Source organism: Lingula anatina, chromosome 5, assembly GCF_051362555.1.
Source record: "Lingula anatina isolate TDL-2025a chromosome 5, LinAna3.0, whole genome shotgun sequence".
NCBI lineage: Eukaryota > Metazoa > Brachiopoda > Lingulata > Lingulida > Lingulidae > Lingula > Lingula anatina.
In genome coordinates, this window is record NC_141771.1 from 10728108 (window position 1) to 10745483 (window position 17376).

The window sequence follows — 17376 nt, forward strand, 5'->3', positions numbered from 1 at the left end:
ATCAAAACTGTATTCATAGTTCATAAAGCCATGCGCTGTAAAACTTGCAAATGTGGACTTTTTATTATTTACTTGAATGTAACATATTTAGATCTACATACATAACGGATAAATTGAAATGACTTGTACAGGTGTCTGTATATTTGCCAGCATCGCTGTCTAATTTGCATTAGTGTCCACAATGTTAAAGTGTTTTCCACAGTCTCAGCACAATGGCATAATGATATTTGCATTTTCAGAGGTTTTAAAGAACAAGTTAGAGTATACTTAATGGAATTTGTATGTGAATAATTTCTTAGGCCTATATTAATTTTCGTTCCCTTTCACTATTGTAATTAAATGTTATTACATAATAAAATTTTCAAAACGTGTTTATGTCGTTATATGTACATATATCGATATATTTTAATGTAGAACAGCTTCATTAGTTATGTTATTGTAATAGACCTGTGAAGATTTTTTGTCTATAGCTACTTAAATTTGTCTAGTCTTACCAGCCAATATTTCGTCTGCTTGCAGTCAGACGTCACCAGGGAATGAGGTTGTGGTAGGTGTGACAACCTATCAGCCCCTCTGGTGTGCTATTTGACAGTAAATAATGATGCACAAATGCAAATTTAAATGTAAATTTTAATGCACAAATTATTACATAATAATATAATATAATGCTTAACACCAAAATCGCCACCAAATTCGCTCAGCTCATATATATATGGTGGCCTGCGTTAATTTCCCTTCTATTGGTAGCCGGTAATGCGTGTTTATCGATGTTGTATTGGTATTCATTTTTTGTTTACATTTTCCATTTTATATCACTCTCTTGCATGAAAGGTAGGACTACATGCACCTGTATAATATATATATGATGGCTTAACAGATGCGTTCAGTAATTTTCTGCCATATTCGATTGTGAAATGAAATCCACTACGGGTTCTTACTGCTCTGGGTGACGATGGAAACAGTTAAGTCCGTCACATGCCTACTGGTAATGGTGACGGTCATTAAGGAGACATACGGGCACCAGTATTACCACTCCTGTCCGAGAGTCTCGGACATCCAGACCCGCTACGTTGCCACTCACTTCAATCTGACCAAGTTTCAGGGGATATGGTATGTAATCTGAGTATTTGAAAACTAAAAACAAAATAAAGGGCACTTAGGCCTACATGCATAGATAGAATAATCACCTGTACAGACCTATAGTTAAAACAGTAGGCATATGCGTTATGTTTTTTGTAGTACTGGGCGAAGGTAGCATAATTGTCAAAACATCAACTGTACATTCACTATACCAGATACACGAAGTCGTTATTGATAGTCTTATGAAATGGACCCATATTCAAAACGAAGGCCCTATAGCCTCCCAGCAGGCACACAACGTTGATTCAACGTTGAATCAACGTTGATTCTCAACGTTGAATCAACGTTGAATTTGTTTGAAAACGGAAGTTTGTGTCAACGTTGAAAAGTCAACGTTGAATCAACGTTGGCAATTCAACGTTGTTTCAACATTAGAATTCTCAATTAACGTTGATTATATGTTGATTTAGCATCGATTATATCTTGATTTAACATCAAATAAAAGTTGAGACAAATAGCATTTTCAATGTCTTTATTTTGTCACTGCATAAAAGGAAAAATGCTGCTAATTTAAGTAGTTAAAATATACATAGTTTACAACATAGCAATAATAAATAAAAAACTAAGAACAACACTTTTTTTTTACAAAACAAAGCTGCACATCGAATCTGAACTAAAACAAAAATTGTAATTAATTATGCATGTACATAGTGGGGGGGGGGGGGGATTTTTGCACACCTTAACCTAAATTATACTATACATTGTCATTTTTAAAGTAAATTATAATTCAAACATATCATTAATAATCATAATCACTAGTTCTGTAATAAATAAATCTTGAATAATGAATGAAAAAACATTGTTTTTTAGATGACAGAGAGTTCATTATAACAAAATTATAAATAACCATGCAGTAACTGTTTCAATTAAACTTGCATGCTGTCTACATACATGCAAGCTCTGAAACAAGAATTATGTATACCCCATAGATATAGATGTACAATAAAAAGACAATTACATGTGCACAAACACAAACCCCAGTATATTGTTGATGCTTTTGAATGAAATTACATCATGAATAAAATCAATCAATGAGTTGAACCAGTTTGGAACACTTGTGCTTTTTTCATATCCATATCACTAAGAAATGATACATCAGGCTCCTTGACAAGCTAATAATAATTAAAGGAATTAACAATGTAACAAGTACATCTACCAAATTAACAACAGCTCATTTTAAATGTCAGGTAAAAACACAACATCCCTTCCTTTGTTAAAGAGAATTAAACTGTCCTTTCAAATATATGCTAATTGACAGTTCAGTCTTTAAATTGTCTTTTCAAACATTTGCAGAATAACATATGAACTCCAACTATAATTATTCTAACCACATTGAAAATTCTCAAATCTAATCAACTCATATCAAACCCTACCCTCTACCAGGGCGACTGATAGATTTTTACGGATATTCACAGATATGTCTCTAGCTAGATTAGTCACTTGGAGCTTAAAATGACAATCTGTCTAGCTAGAGACATATCTGTGAATATCCGTAAAAATCTATCAGTCGCCCTGGTAGAGGGTAATCAAACCCCATGTCCCTTTCACTACAATACTACAAATTCCACATGGTCTCTTTCTTTGTCTGCCTTTAAGTCACATTCAAATGCTCCCTTCACTTTAAAGGTTTCTCAGACGTGTCTGAATAATACTGTTTGTTTTGTGGTCCTCCACAAGAGCCTGAGACACATTTTTTTTTCTTCTTGGATTGCAGCATTCCCCATGTATTTTCATCAATGATATTGCAATATGCGCCTGAATCTGGTAATACAGCTAGTACACTGAGATTAATGCCGCCTATCTCTATTTCCACCAAGTCTCAGTGTATATTGCATTGGTTACCCCACACCAAATGTATATGCACTCCTGGATTATCATGTTCATAACTGTCATATACATGTGTACATGAATATTAGTTTCAGTTTTGCAGACTTGTTGCACGTTCCATGTTTTCTCAGTCGGGGTGGTTTCTACTTCGTTTTTTCATGTCTGAACTCGTGGTGTTTAGACTGAGTTGGTTTGTCAAATGACTTCGGTTTTTAACATAGTCACAGTTTCTGGAGTTGCACTTTCATTTAAAGTGTTAACAGTCTATGTGTATCCATGTTTCACACCTGCAATATGTTTGGGAGAGTCATGAAAATATCTTGTACACGTCCCCCTGAATGCTACATCAGCGCGCGTCTCTTCTGACATGTATTTTTTAATTTTCTGTCTTTGTTCATTATTTCTTTTCGTCCGTTGGTTCTGAAACGATCAAACCTTTTCCGTCAGCAAATGATTTATCTCTCTCTTTCTCATCCTGCCAGCGTGGCCCGTATTTCTCCGGACTTCTGTACGCTTCGAATTTCGTAATTTCACGTTTTTCCTCCATTTTCTCAAAGAAAGTTGGCTCGTAGTTTTGCACTAAAGTTAATCCTCGTCTCCAGTGTTGATGCCTTCGAATTATATCGCATCACGAATCGAATCAATCAACGAATTGTATCAGTTTCATACGCCTGTGCTTCTTCGTATCCACAACTCTAAAAACACTACATCCGGGTACTTGACCGGCTTGTCATAAAAAGCGGAATTTAAGAATAGCGGAACGAGTACTTAGCTCTAAAAAGTTAACAGTTCATTCAAATGTCAAGTCCAATTTATATCAAATAGTGCAAATATGATGAGGGGACTTTGAAGAAAAGAGAGAAAGAGAGAGATAAATCAAAATTGATCAAATGACGTTAGTTCAATGCATTCAACTCACTTGTCAATAAAAAAAAATAGACAAAAATTAAATAATTAAAATACTAAAATAAATAAAAAAATAAAATAAATGACATCACCAAATATTGGCTTGATGGTAATATATATATATATATACATATATATAATTTTTTTATTTTTTTATTTATTTATTTTTTTATTTTTATTTTTTTTTATTTTTTTTTTTTTTTTACAGACACAGATTTGTCTGTATAGGCTTCAAACAACTGTCACCTGCGGTCTGTCGTCGCGGTCGGCATGCATACTGTCTCAAGTTGAAATGCAAAAACTGAATCCATGTTGAATTAACATCTTTAACTAATTATAAGTTACCTCCTGAATAGTCATTATGTTAACTTGAAATGCCAAAGTTGAATCAATGTTAAAACCTGACCAGAAAATCAATGTTGGGAGGAATAATTGAATCAATGTGAAAAATTTACTCAAACATCAACATTCAAAAATGCAAGTTGAATAAGGTTGAAATAATGTAGGTTTATCAACTCAATCTTACTTCAAAGTTGAATCAATGTTGACATGCCAACATTGAATTTGTTGTCGTTGAATCAAAGTTGAATCAATGTTGAAATGCCAACGTTGAATTTGTTGTCGTTGAATCAAAGTTGAATCAATGTTGAAATGCCAACGTTGAATTAGTTGTCGTTGAATCAAAGTTGAATCAATGTTGAAATGCCAACGTTGAATTTGTTGTCGTTGAATCAACGTTGAATCAATGTTGAAATGTCAACATTGAATTTGTTGTCGTTGAATCAAAGTTGAATCAACGTTGAAATGCCAACGTTGAATTTGTTGTCGTTGAATCAACGTTGAATCAACGTTGAAATGCCAACGTTGAATTATGGTCGTTGAATCAACGTTGATTCAACGTTTATCAACGTCTCAACATAAATTCAATGTTGATTCAACGTTGAATCAACGTTGTGTGCCTGCTACCAGTAGGGGCCCTACAGGGTAGGCCTATATCAAAATTGATAATCATGAAGTACTGCGTTTCATTCTTTTAACAAATACACATGTTCGTTTATATGCAACATAAGTTGCCATAGACAAATAGATGCATGAACTAGTACATGTAGCTACATTTGTAAACTTATCTATAGGCCCTACACCCAGGTAGCCCGTTCAGATCATGTAGGCCTATAGGCCTACTGGTATTTTACTAACATGCCGCTCCATAGGCCTAATTGCCCTCACCTTCTACATGTACCGTTCTCTTCCCCCCCCCCCTCTCTCTCTCTCTCTCTCTCTCTCTCTCTCTTGAAAGCGCGCGAACACATGCATTTACGCACATCTTTACACACAATTTCCATTTTTCCAGGTATGAGCTCGCTTACCACGATTACACTCAGCCTATTGGAATATGTCGCTGTCAACGTGCCAACAAAGTTTATAAACTAGAGGAAAGGAAACTGTACGACTATTTCAGCCTTTACTGTGTTAACCACACTTACGTAAACAACCTGTCTTTCAAGATCACCAATGTCACTGGTTACTTCGAGGGACACTGGCCTATTTTGCCTTTTGTCGTGTTTCCCGACACGGTGGTGGCACTCCAAGTGGACAAAGATGGGAATTATGAGTGGGTGATCGAGTTCCAATGTGTCGAGGTATTTATTATGTATAAACCTTTTTATTTTAGTTTAAGTGTCTGTTCTTCCGTTGTGTTATTCCTTTACCTAATTTTAATTTTTATTTAATTTAATTTAATTTTCCATCTATAAAGCTTGTGTCCTCTTGCATGCATAGCAAATTTTAAAAAATGAAAAAAAAAAGATAAAAACGACAGCCAAACAAATAACAAATAGGCTAGATCTACACATGATAATTTCATTTTTTTTAATACGAATATATATATATATATATATATATATATATATTTTTTTTTTTTTTTTTTTTTTTTTTCTTGATTTTATAGTTACTTAGAACAATTGTCTTCGTGGGTATTAACTTCTATCACCGACTACAGCCGAGTTGGACGGCATGTTTAAGGTTGCTAGGCAACAAGGATTAGGAGAATATATGGACTACGGACCAAAAGTGACCATTGTGGATCAAAGAAACTGTGTTTACCCCGACACTACCTTGAAGTTTAATTCAGTTTCCAATTAAACAGTTTTAAATCTGGAAACCTTGCGCCAGTTTAGACATGCATGGTGCATAACTTTGAAGAAAATTTCATTTGCTGAAATTGAATAAGTAGGCCTATAAATTGCTATGGTATCGTCGTAACATAACATATAATAGAATTTTTTGAATTAGAAAAAAAACTCTGTTATATGACAAGTACTTCATAACTCCGGTTTGCCGTATAGGTGTACCATAGACCGTCTATGCATTTAAGCTGTAAAATCATGTTCTGTTTGTGATAAGTATCCAATAGTTATAGAAATTTGGACATTGATACCTCACACTAATAAACCGTACATTGGGAATCATTATTTGAAAATAAAACAAGATGCTCGAGTGAGGAATTATTTATTTGTCCACTTGCACTTTTGAATCCACCTTGATGTGGAATCTGTGTTAAAATAATATTAGAAGAGTGTCGTACAAAAGCGCAATTACCCACGCAACCAATGCGCGGCCGTGTCTTCACTACCACAGTCTAATTTATCACAATGCTGATTCTCTACTACAGTTATATAAATTAATTATATAGAGGCCACTGGGCATTGGGGCGAAGGGTTCAAAAGAACTTCCCATTTGGCCCTCTCTGAATCAATCTTTAATCTAGTTTCGAGACATTTCTCAAGTTGACTTAACTTAGGTATTGAAAGATCCACATCTTCATAATAAAAATCCTACTTTTTAAAATTACAATTATGGCTATAGCCTGTATAATGCACCATATTCGTGTATTATCTTATCAGCTTACGTGTTGTTACCGACCCCAAACGTGCATAGCATTAGCTGTGATAACAGTTACCCATACATATACAGACAAACGGGATTCACACTTTGGAACGCGCGTATCACCCTGCCTCTATGTCCGGTTTAAGACCCAGCTAATGAATTGTTAGTTTAATGGATGGAGAAATTCTGAAAACATGGCGGTGATGTGTGTTCATTTCTTGAATTTCAGTACATATTGTCAGGTAGAACCGTCTTTATTTAATATCATTATAAACCTTGGGATTTTTATATTATTGTTGATGGTTAATCCATTACTGTGTTTATCTACATTTATGTATGCGTCTGTCTATTAATTTATTTAAGGGTTTATTTATAATTCATTTATCTTATTTCTTCTTATCACTTCTTTTATTGTTATAGTTCCATGTATCATCATTATATTTTTTCAGATCTCTTATTTGTTAACTGAGATCAAACCAAATACGTTAAATTTGTTTGGATATAGTAACTACGGCACATTAATTATTGTGGCAAGGAATCAAAATAGTCATATCTTGGCTCTGTGGCCTTCGTGATTTAGATTACTAACGTGACCCAGTATCGCATCATCAGATCAGATCACAGCGACAATGGACTCTGTGAGGGTGATTGTCTGCGTCCTGGCCCTGGTCGTATGCGTTTCTGCGGGCTACAATCACTCGTGTCCGAAAGTACCGGACATCCAAACCAGTTTTGTAGCCACTCAGTTTAACTTGAACAAGTTTCAGGGAATATGGTATGTTATTCTTCAATGTAGGTAATGTGATATTCATTTACACGCAGTTTCATCCCTGTAGGTTGTAAGGATATGTGTTCTCGATTGATATTCGTGCTTAGTTGACCTTTCTTCAAATGTTTAAATCGACAACTACATTTACTTTTCCCATATTGTGTTTTTATTATTTATCAGTCTATGCATGATCAGTGCAGTTTTAAAGTTGCGAATGATGTAGAATATGTCAATAGCATAATCTTGTAGCCCCTACTTTCATTCCTTTTCATTAATTTTTCATGGGATATTCCATTTAACTGTTTTTTTTTTTCACAAGAACCCATCTTTACCTGCTCAAGTTTTCGTCTTTAATCTATGTCTCACTTGTCCTTTTCATGTGCATGCGAAAATCACCCATTTCCTAGTTCACTTTTCACTTTTATTTTAGGTACGAGCTCGCATACCACGATTACACTCAGCCTATAGGCAGGTGTCGCTGTCAACGCGCCAACAAAGTTTACAAACCAGAGGAAGGGAAGCTGTACGACTACTTCAGCCTTTACTGTGTTAACCACACTTACGTAAACAACCTGTCTTTCAAGATAACCAATGTCACTGGTTACTTCGAGGGACACTGGCCTATCTTGCCTTCTGTCGTGTTTCCCGACACGGTGGTGGCGCTCCAAGTGGACAAAGATGGGAATTATGAGTGGGTGATCGAGTTCCAATGTGTTGAGGTATATAATTATATGTTTACACTTTTATTTATTTATTTATTTATTTATTTATTTATTTATTTATTATTGTTTTTCATACATTTACACTCCAACGATAAAATAGAAAGGCGAATCTAATCAAGCGGTATTTTGATCATTTTTATGTACAGACACAGATGTGTCTGTACATATAGCCATCATCTGCGTCTGTCGTCGCCGTCGTCGCCGTCGGCGCCGTCGTCGCCGTCGTGCACTTTTACCGATAACACGATAAGTGGAACACTGTTTTTGCTTTTGGCTTGAAACTTACAGAACTGGTGAGTATTCCTAATACGCAGGTCAAGTTCGAAAATCAGCATGATCGGGCCATTTTTAGGGAAGTTATGCTGTTTTTTCACTTTTTTCAGCATATATGCAGCACCGATAACACGATAAGTGGAAAACCATTTTACTTTTTGGCTTGAAACTTACAAAACTGATGAATATTCATAATCCGCAGGTCAAGTTCGAAAATCAGCATGATCGGGTCATTTTTAGGGAAGTTACGCTGTTTTTTCACTTTTCTCAGCATATATGCAACACTGATAACACGATAAGTGAAATAACATTTTACCTTTTGGCTTGAAACTAACAGAACTGATGGATATTCATAATACGCAGGTCAAATTCGAAAATCAGCATGATCGGGCCTTTATTTTAGAAGTTATGCTGTTTTTTCACATTTCCTCAGATTCAATTATTAGGCATGTTAACAGTCTCATTATTTAACTAATAAGATACGTAAAAGTGTTTGTTTGATATTTCCTGCATCTTTACAACATTGTTAATTGATTGTGTAAAAATGATGGTAAACTTGTTATCGTGTATTGTGAAATAAAGTGTCAAAAACGGTAATAAACTCATCATTGCAGTTTGTCAGATTCAATCATCCACTATGTTCAGAATCTCAGAATGGAGGAAATTGGACATTAAACACTGTTCTATTGATATTTTTCCCATCTCATCAATTTTCTTAGTTGGTCATATAAAAATGGCAACAAACTGTTTATTTTGTTTTATGTTAAAAAAATGTTAAGAATGGAAAGAAACCCATTTCAGAACAGTGCTGTCTTGTTTACATTTTGGCATTTTCAAGATGTGACTTTGAAGTTTCATGAGCCTGCAGACCTTTGCCAATCACATTTTCTGAATATCCATGATACTAATATTTTATGATTAAAAATTGATGGTCATTATGCTGTTAAACATTATGTAATATTGCATCAAAATTTGAAGAAACCCCTATTTTTGGCACTGCTCCCATGATGACCATTTAAGAAAAACCATGTCACTTACTGTTTTCAAACTTACAGGAAAGAAACATAGGGCTAAAATACAGCTTCAGTAGGCAATGCAGTCTGTTTGGTAATTTTTTCTGGCAGTTAAACAGTTTTTTGTGAAAATTTAATTTTTCTGTTTGGCATTTTCAAGGTGTGACTTTGAAGTTCCATGAGCCTGCAGACCTTTGCTAGTCACGTGTTCTGAATGTTCATGTTACTAATATTCTATTATTAAAAATTGATGGTCATTATGCTGTTAAACATTATGTAATATTGCATCAAAATTTGAAGAAACCCCTATTTTGGGCACTGCTCCCATGATGACCATTTAAGAAAAACCATGTCACTTACTGTTTTCAAACTTACAGGAAAGAAACATGGGGCTTAAATACAGCTTCAGTAGGCAATGCAGTCTGTTTGGTAATTTTTTCTGGCAGTTAAACAGTTTTTTGTGAAAATTTAATTTTTCTGTTTGGCATTTTCAAGGTGTGACTTTGAAGTTCCATGAGCCTGCAGACCTTTGCTAGTCACGTTTTCTGAATGTTCATGTGACTAATATTCCATTATTAAAAATTGATGGTCATTATGCTGTTAAACATTATGTAATATTGCATCAAAATTTGAAGAAACCCCTATTTTGGGCACTGCTCTCATAATGACCATTTAACAAAAATCATGTCAAATACCGTTCTCAAACTTACAGGAAAGAAACATGGGTCTAAAATACAGCTTCAGTTGGCAATGCAGTCTGTTTGGTAATTTTTTCTGGCAGTTAAACAGTTTTTTGTGAAAATTTAATTTTTCACTTATTGGCATTTTCAAGGTGTGACTTTGAAGTTCCATGATCCTGAAGACCTTTGCTTGTCACGTTTTCTGAATGTCCATGTTACTAATATTATATTATTAAAAATTGATGGTCATTATGCTGTTAAGCATTTTGTAATATTGCATCAAAATAGAAGAAAACACAATTTCTGGTGCTGCTGCTATGATGAGCATTATGGGAAAACCGTGTTATGACTGTCAAACCTTTAAAAAAGAAACACAGGACTAAAATGCAGAATGAGTTGGAAAAGCAGTCTAATTGGCTTCTTTTTCTGGAAGTTATACATTTGAGTGAAATATTCATTATCTTTTTGGCATATTCATTGTGGGACTCGGAGCTCCCATGGACATGAAGCCAAATGGTAATCAAATTTTCTACATGTCCATGCTATTTATTGTCAATAATCAAAGATTGGTGATAATTATTCTATAATTTATTATGTAATGTTACATCAAAATTGACAACAATATTTTTGCATTGCTACTGCAAACATTATGAAAAGAAAACTGTGTTACTTATTATTATTTTTATCTTACAAGTATGATTTTTAGGATTGGCATGCAGTTCAAATTAGAAAGCCAGGTCAATTGGGTTATCATTTATTATTGAATTTATGCAATTTTATGTGAAATTTTCATTTTTCTCATTCTGGCACTTTCTAAGTATAAACTTGAACTCTGATGGGCCTGAAGCCTTATGCTTTTACTTTCGTCGTTGTTACCTGTTGTGCATAATTAAAATTTGATGTTGACTGTGCAGTAAAACATAATGTATTATTGCATCAGAATTGGTAGTGTCCTATTTTGTGCATTATTGTTTTGTGCTTTTCTTAAGATGTGACTTATGGGCCTGAAAGACCTTTGAGAGGGTCAGTCTGTTAATATCCCTTGGGTATCACTTAGCTAATTTCTGAGTTATAAAGTCATTTGCCTAATTGATAGGCCATTAAAGGAGATCACATAAAGCACACTTGTTGATATTTCCTTGTAAACTCCCAAAAGTTAAGCTCTCTGCTAGATTAATATTAAGGAAGCAGTGATAATTATGCAGGTTATTATATATATATATATATATAATCAAAGATTAAAAGTTTGAATAGCAGCTTCATTGAAATTATATTTACCTCAGGCTCTGCCTAGGAGGTTATATTTTCACCTGTTTGTCTGTCATCAACATAACTCAAAAAGTTATGGACCGATTTTGCTGAAAATTTCAGGAACTGTCAGAATTGGGCCAAAGAGGACAATGATTAGTTTTTAGTGGTGGTCTGGCTCAATAATCAATCAATAATCAACAATTGCTGCCTTGGCAGAGGTCTGCACTCTCGGTGGTTTTCTAGTTTTGTTATGTTTTCCTTTACAATTTTTTCTCAAACACTTGCATTTGTGACTTTTAACTCTCATCCGCTCGAGGCTCTGCACATTTTCTGTATTTCCACATAAGCAATTGTATTGTTTTTTATGTCTTTAAACATTATATAAAATTATTTTATGCACTGTCATCATTTTTCAAATATTGAGACTTTCATCATGTGACTATAGTCTCTCATGGTCCTGAAACTGTAATCTTATTGAAGGGGTGGATTGAGACCATCTTCTGGGTCTTCTTGAAGACAGGTTATTAAGTTTATATTGACTGGTATCTATTTTTTCTGTTGGAAGACCATCAAAATGGAGGATGGATCAACATAGATACTTTGGAATACTGTCAGAAAATATCTCAGGGTCCGCTCCTGTTATTGACCATGTTACCTGTTGTGCATGATTAAAATTCAGTGTTGACTGACAGTGCTATTATGAGCATTATTTATTATTGCATCAAAATTGACAAAATGACCTTTTTTTGCATCTTTATTTTCTGTTGTTTGTCTGTACATTTGACAGCTTTGCTGCCTTGTTATTACTTTTGCAGGTGCTGGGAAGAATCGATTTCGTGGGCATCAACTTCTATCACAGGCGTAACAACGTGACTAAAGACGAGTTGGAGGGCATGTTTAAGGTTGCTAGACAACAAGGATTGGGAGAATATATGGACTATGGACCAAAAGTGACCATTGTGGATCATAGAAACTGTGTTTATCCAAAGTAGGACTTTTAACTGGATTTGTTTTTTCCAAATGCCTGAATTGCAAGTTAAACACACAAACACACACACACACACACAACATGTTTGTTTTTGTTTATTTTTTTAAGTGTTGAACTTATTGAAGAATCGTATTTTAAGAGCTGGATGCTCTTAATAAATGGCTTTTGATATATCAAAATTAACAACAAAGCCTAACCGAAGTGGTTTATTGTCATCCCTATTTCAAAGCCGCATTTACTTTCAGCGCGATTCCTACTGTAAATCTTAAAACAAACTGAAAACAACGAATTTTTAAAAAGCATTCCAGTTGGTTTTATGCAGTATTTTGGCAGTATCAAAGACGTAGAATTTAAATGGCAAGAAAAAGCACAAGATAAGAGTTCATAAGTTTATTCATGTCTTCTGAATGAGGCAATAAATAATATGATATTGACTTTGATCATTTGTTTTCATTCAATTATTTATTAACTTTAATTAAGATATTTTTGCTTTATTTGCATTTACACAATTTTTCATAAGTCTTAATTATACAAAAGGCTTATTTTTTATCGCTTTCGTCAAGAATCAATAAGTTAAGAGTAGAAAAAATAATTTAAGTAACTGTTTCATAATTCCATACATTTGAAATGTTAATTTGATGAATAAATATATCAATTAAATTTATGATATGATGATGTTAATATTATGACATCCATAAGTTAATTTTCAAAGTAAGATAACATCAGAACTAAGTGCTCTACTAAAGTTTGTTTCAATCGAGATCCTTTCGAAAGACCAATTGCATCTGCTTTGTTAGAGTGGCATATTCTTTTTTTTTTTCTTTTTCACTCTACCATAAGAGATCCCACGACCTATTCGTGAAAAGTGAAAGTCCGGGTACGATCGGCATCACAAGATGGCGGTAGCTACCTACTCCACCAAAGGGCCGTACACTATATTATTATATATGTTATTTGGGGTGTTTACTGTATAGAACTTCTGCACAGCATACAAAAAGTCGTACTCGTCCAGAAGCCCGTTCTGGTCACGATCGAGTAGCTGAAATGCGCCGCGTGCAGCCCTGATCAGACGAAACTGAGGTATCTGAGGGTGCTGGCATTTCATCCATTGTTCGTAATCGTAGAGAGAGACTCCTTCTCGGCCGTCAAACTCCATAAAGGTGTGGACCTCGGCGTACATGGCAAACAGAAGGCGGTAGGCTCTTTCCTGAAAACAATGGAAATATACCGATCAGTTCTACGTGAGAACAAAATTGTTTGTGAAATTTATTCAGGAAACAGATGATTCGAGTTCAATAAAACATCTACATCATGTACTTAGAAAGAATTACGACAGTGACAAGCATTGGTAAATTCGTAATGTTGTGCGACAACTGGAATTTTATTTAAAAGAAGACAACCAGAAAATATTCGTGTATAATTAACATCAGCTATTATCCGTTGCTTCACCGCATTCGCTAATCTGCCCCTATTTCTAAACGCCTCCCCTCCAATTCCCGCAAAATCTCACTTGAGTTCACGATGCGTTGAGAGATTTTCTGACTATCTCGGGCGATTTTTGTTACGTGTACTCATCATAACCCTTTGTGACGCGGGATGCTCAAATATAGGATCACAAAGCAGACAGTGGGTGCGGTAAAATTATCTACTTTTGGTACTTTTTGTACATCTTGGACTCCGTAACTCGAAAGCATCGTGATTGCGAATAGCGAGTTCACCTTTTATGTCGAGGCTATTATATGGGGCGCGTAAATCCCGTGTTATGGAATAGAGAAGTTTGTGCTCGGTCGCAATTCGCGATGCTTTCGAGTTACGGAGCCCAGGACTGTTTCAGCGCGGTTTTGGCTCACACAGTGCTGAGGAAGGATAGTTTTGTCAACATCCATGGCTCGCTCTTTGAGTCGAAACACTTGGCACGTGAAGATCCGTTAATTACATAAACAACCTTGAATTATGATGTCCTATATTAATGGTAAATGCTCTGATTTGAGGTAATATATATCTGATATCGCGGTGATATTGCAATCATCTGATGGGGTAGGCTGACACCAAACATATAAAACCGACAGCTTGTGTGATGAGGGCAAACGATTGTATTGAATAGATATCCTCCTCACGAATTTACAGGTACAGCAAGCCTTCTAATTAACTGACAATTTTTCAAAAAAAATTATTTTTATCCGGTGTTCTCAAATTTTGGTAAAATGTGTTTTGGAATTTTCTATTATTATTTCCGGTCCTTATCAAATCTATATCTGAGCATATGCCAACAATAAGTTTAATTTTTTTTTTATTTTATATCCCTCGAGATAATATATGTGCATCTTGAAATCTTAACGGAACCAATCTTACCCCAAAGACAGATTTTAAAGATATGAGAAAAAGGCTACAATTGACAATGTAAAGAAATCACCTACATCTTTACGTCGGTTAGCAAAGACCTCGTACATGGCATCCACGAACGGAGCAAGCGTGATAGGTGGGCGTGGCCCTTCTCCGTCATAACCCCCCGCGAAGTTCTGCTCCCACAGAAGATCTGTCATCTCGTGGCGGATTTGATTCTTTCTCTCCTCACTCATGTCAGGGTGGCATCGGATGATTTTCTCCGCAACGGCTTCGAAATCTGATCTGCTGATCACGCCATTCCCGTCGGTGTCCAGGCGTCGGAAAACGGTGCGAATTTTGCGGTTGAAGATCCGTCTTTCGCTGTCGCTACGGAGAAATGATATCGATTCCTAAAAAAAATGAGAGAGAAAATGGTTGATGCGGGTATTGGAATATGGTGCTACTTTGCTGACATAAACCCAAACAAATTTATGTCATTTTATGTCAGATCGTTACTCCCCCCTCCCCGCCCCACCCCCACAAGCGACTGTTTTGTGTTGAATGTTTTGTTCTTAAACGAACAATTTAAAACCTTGTGGTTAACCTGCTTATTTTACGAAGTCTAGTCACTGTTTGAAACATTCACGGCACGGAATTATTCCAGACCATGACCTAGCGTATGGACAGCTGTATAGGTCATTAATTGAATGAGCAACAGTCAGATACACAAATTTAAAAATAAAGAAAAAAGTTGCTAAAAATAAAGTCATTGAAAAGTGAATCATTCCAAAGCGCCTGTCAACATAACAAAATGCTGTTACATATTTAGGTCCGACTACAAAAGGATAAAATGACCCAAAAAGAGAGAAAAAAACACCTTTTTGTGCATCATAAATTTCGGTAGCTATTTCTATTTAGGATTAGATTTCATTTCACATTGTGAACCAAATAAATAAATAAATAAAAAGGTACCAAATGTAGTTCGTTATTCGAGAAACCCTGGAAGCGTGCGCTTGGGGATGTTTTGTCTCCCAAGAAGCTGCGGTTTTTCGTCAGATTGCAATCGTTTTTTCTCTGTCCGATCAAAATACGCATAAGAATAAAAAGAGTTCCGTTTCACCGTAGAATAATTTGTAATGTAACATTACCCTCCCTTTACTGAAAATGTACAAATGTTAAAGTGGAATTTAGTAGTGTGAAACTAACTGCTGCAAAAAGTTCACTTTGCGGTTTTGTTTATAGCAATATAAATTACTCGCTGAAATAGTTTTTTATTGATATGTAAGCAGCTTTTCACGATACTAAAACACATTTTAAATGATCTATGCTTGTTGTAACCGTTATTTGGGGTGAGAAATATGTGTTTTAATTGATAAAAAATGTCACATTTTAAAGTTTTCAATTAAAAAAAACAAGCAAATAATTGTCGTCTGGTCATTTTTGTTACGTAATGGGCGGTTTAAAAATATATTTCAACAAAGTCGTAAATATGGGCATATAAATGATCGAAAATACCTTAAAATTTGCTTTTCACGGCTTCAGACAAAACATTCCTCAATAACATTTCGATCTAAGAAATTGAGAAGACGTTTGTTACGAGGGAAAAATCTTACCTGCTGACTCAGTCCAATCACCACAAAAAAGAGTACTGCTATCAAGTTCTTCATCATCTTTGGTCGACTTGAATTTGTAGATTTTCGATGAAATAAAGCTAGAAAATCTTAATCTTGTCCAGTATCTTCACTTGAGTTTTCTCTTTCTGGCTCTTTCTCGAAGTGGCGTGAAAGTGTGCTTGAGGCTGCATCGGCTGCGGCTTATATTGGTTTTGGAGCGCTCCCTGTCGAGTTGCCACGCCTCAAGGAAGACAAGTCAAGAGCACTTGGGACCCTCGAAAAGTACATGGTAGTTTCGGAAATACTTATGTTACACGGTGAAACCTGGTTTACAACGGAAGTGCACTATTTGACATGTTTCATGAATGGAAGCTTTTTAATTTACACACACGTGTTGCTGAGATCTGTGGTAACAGAGTACCAGGGTAATCTTCAACAGGAGAGTAAAGTCTAAAACAAGTCTTAGTGAAGACTGCTAAGAAATTTTGGAAACGTGTATTTGCTTTTACCCTAATAGATTAGATAAAGCTGATCATTTATTATCAGTCCCCTTTTTGTATTTGTTTATATTTCTTAATCATACTATTAAACTTTGCCATTTTTTTTTCATTTTTGTGAGGATCAATTTTAATATGATAAAATGAAAATTTATATGCATTTACATCATACATACAATGTATAATTATAAGAATTTGATAACCGTGTAATTCGAGTATGTTTTCATTGCGGTTAGGAGTAGACATAAATTTCAGCTTGCAAACATTTTCAGCTTCTAACCAGCATTTCTTTTCACCTCATCTGAAGGAGCATTGCGTTCATTTAAGGTACTACAAATATTACATTTTTAATGTTTATCTATTTTTATATATTAATTGGGCTACAATCGCTAGCATCATAGTGTTTTTCTTTCTTTTTTTCATCTTTGAACATGATTCGAACAATATATGCTGGGGAAGAAGAAAGATAAAATTCATATATGGCTA

At 35.0% G+C, this 17376-nt stretch overlaps 3 protein-coding genes across 3 annotated transcripts; 2 read left to right on the forward strand and 1 right to left on the reverse strand.

The window, feature by feature from the left end:
• Nucleotides 1-775: 775 nt before the first annotated feature.
• Nucleotides 776-5917, forward strand: LOC147761630 (uncharacterized). Its single transcript, XM_087013304.1, has 3 exons — nt 776-1110; nt 5225-5513; nt 5822-5917. Exons 1-3 carry the CDS (start codon nt 953-955, stop codon nt 5915-5917), a joined length of 543 nt encoding a protein of 180 aa, XP_086869430.1. The 5' UTR covers nt 776-952.
• LOC106165176 (uncharacterized) lies at nt 5870-12837 on the forward strand. Its single transcript, XM_013543281.3, has 3 exons — nt 5870-7534; nt 7959-8247; nt 12283-12837. The coding sequence occupies exons 1-3, from the start codon at nt 7389-7391 to the stop codon at nt 12457-12459; spliced, it is 612 nt and encodes a 203-aa protein (XP_013398735.2). The 5' UTR covers nt 5870-7388; the 3' UTR covers nt 12460-12837.
• A 154-nt stretch (nt 12838-12991) lies between these two features.
• On the reverse strand, nt 12992-16885 carry LOC106165216 (luciferin-binding protein). Its single transcript, XM_013543328.3, has 3 exons — nt 16394-16885; nt 14873-15190; nt 12992-13662 (listed from the first exon to the last, which is right to left on the reverse strand). Exons 1-3 carry the CDS (start codon nt 16448-16450, stop codon nt 13366-13368), a joined length of 672 nt encoding a protein of 223 aa, XP_013398782.2. The 5' UTR covers nt 16451-16885; the 3' UTR covers nt 12992-13365.
• Nucleotides 16886-17376: the final 491 nt, after the last annotated feature.

Bases quoted from the DNA above. Each gene is read 5' to 3' on its own strand.
- LOC147761630 (XM_087013304.1), top strand. From the start codon at position 953: ATGGAAACAGTTAAGTCCGTCACATGCCTACTGGTAATGGTGACGGTC. The intron at 1,111-5,224 runs GTATGTAATCTG...CCATTTTTCCAG, and splicing joins ACCAAGTTTCAGGGGATATG to GTATGAGCTCGCTTACCACG. The intron at 5,514-5,821 runs GTATTTATTATG...TTGATTTTATAG, and splicing joins TCGAGTTCCAATGTGTCGAG to TTACTTAGAACAATTGTCTT.
- LOC106165216 (XM_013543328.3), bottom strand. From the start codon at position 16,450: ATGATGAAGAACTTGATAGCAGTACTCTTTTTTGTGGTGATTGGACTG. The intron at 15,191-16,393 runs GTAAGATTTTTC...CATTTTTTTTAG, and splicing joins TGATTGGACTGAGTCAGCAG to GAATCGATATCATTTCTCCG. The intron at 13,663-14,872 runs GTAGGTGATTTC...CATTGTTTTCAG, and splicing joins TTGCTAACCGACGTAAAGAT to GAAAGAGCCTACCGCCTTCT.
- LOC106165176 (XM_013543281.3), top strand. From the start codon at position 7,389: ATGGACTCTGTGAGGGTGATTGTCTGCGTCCTGGCCCTGGTCGTATGC. The intron at 7,535-7,958 runs GTATGTTATTCT...CTTTTATTTTAG, and splicing joins AACAAGTTTCAGGGAATATG to GTACGAGCTCGCATACCACG. The intron at 8,248-12,282 runs GTATATAATTAT...TTACTTTTGCAG, and splicing joins TCGAGTTCCAATGTGTTGAG to GTGCTGGGAAGAATCGATTT.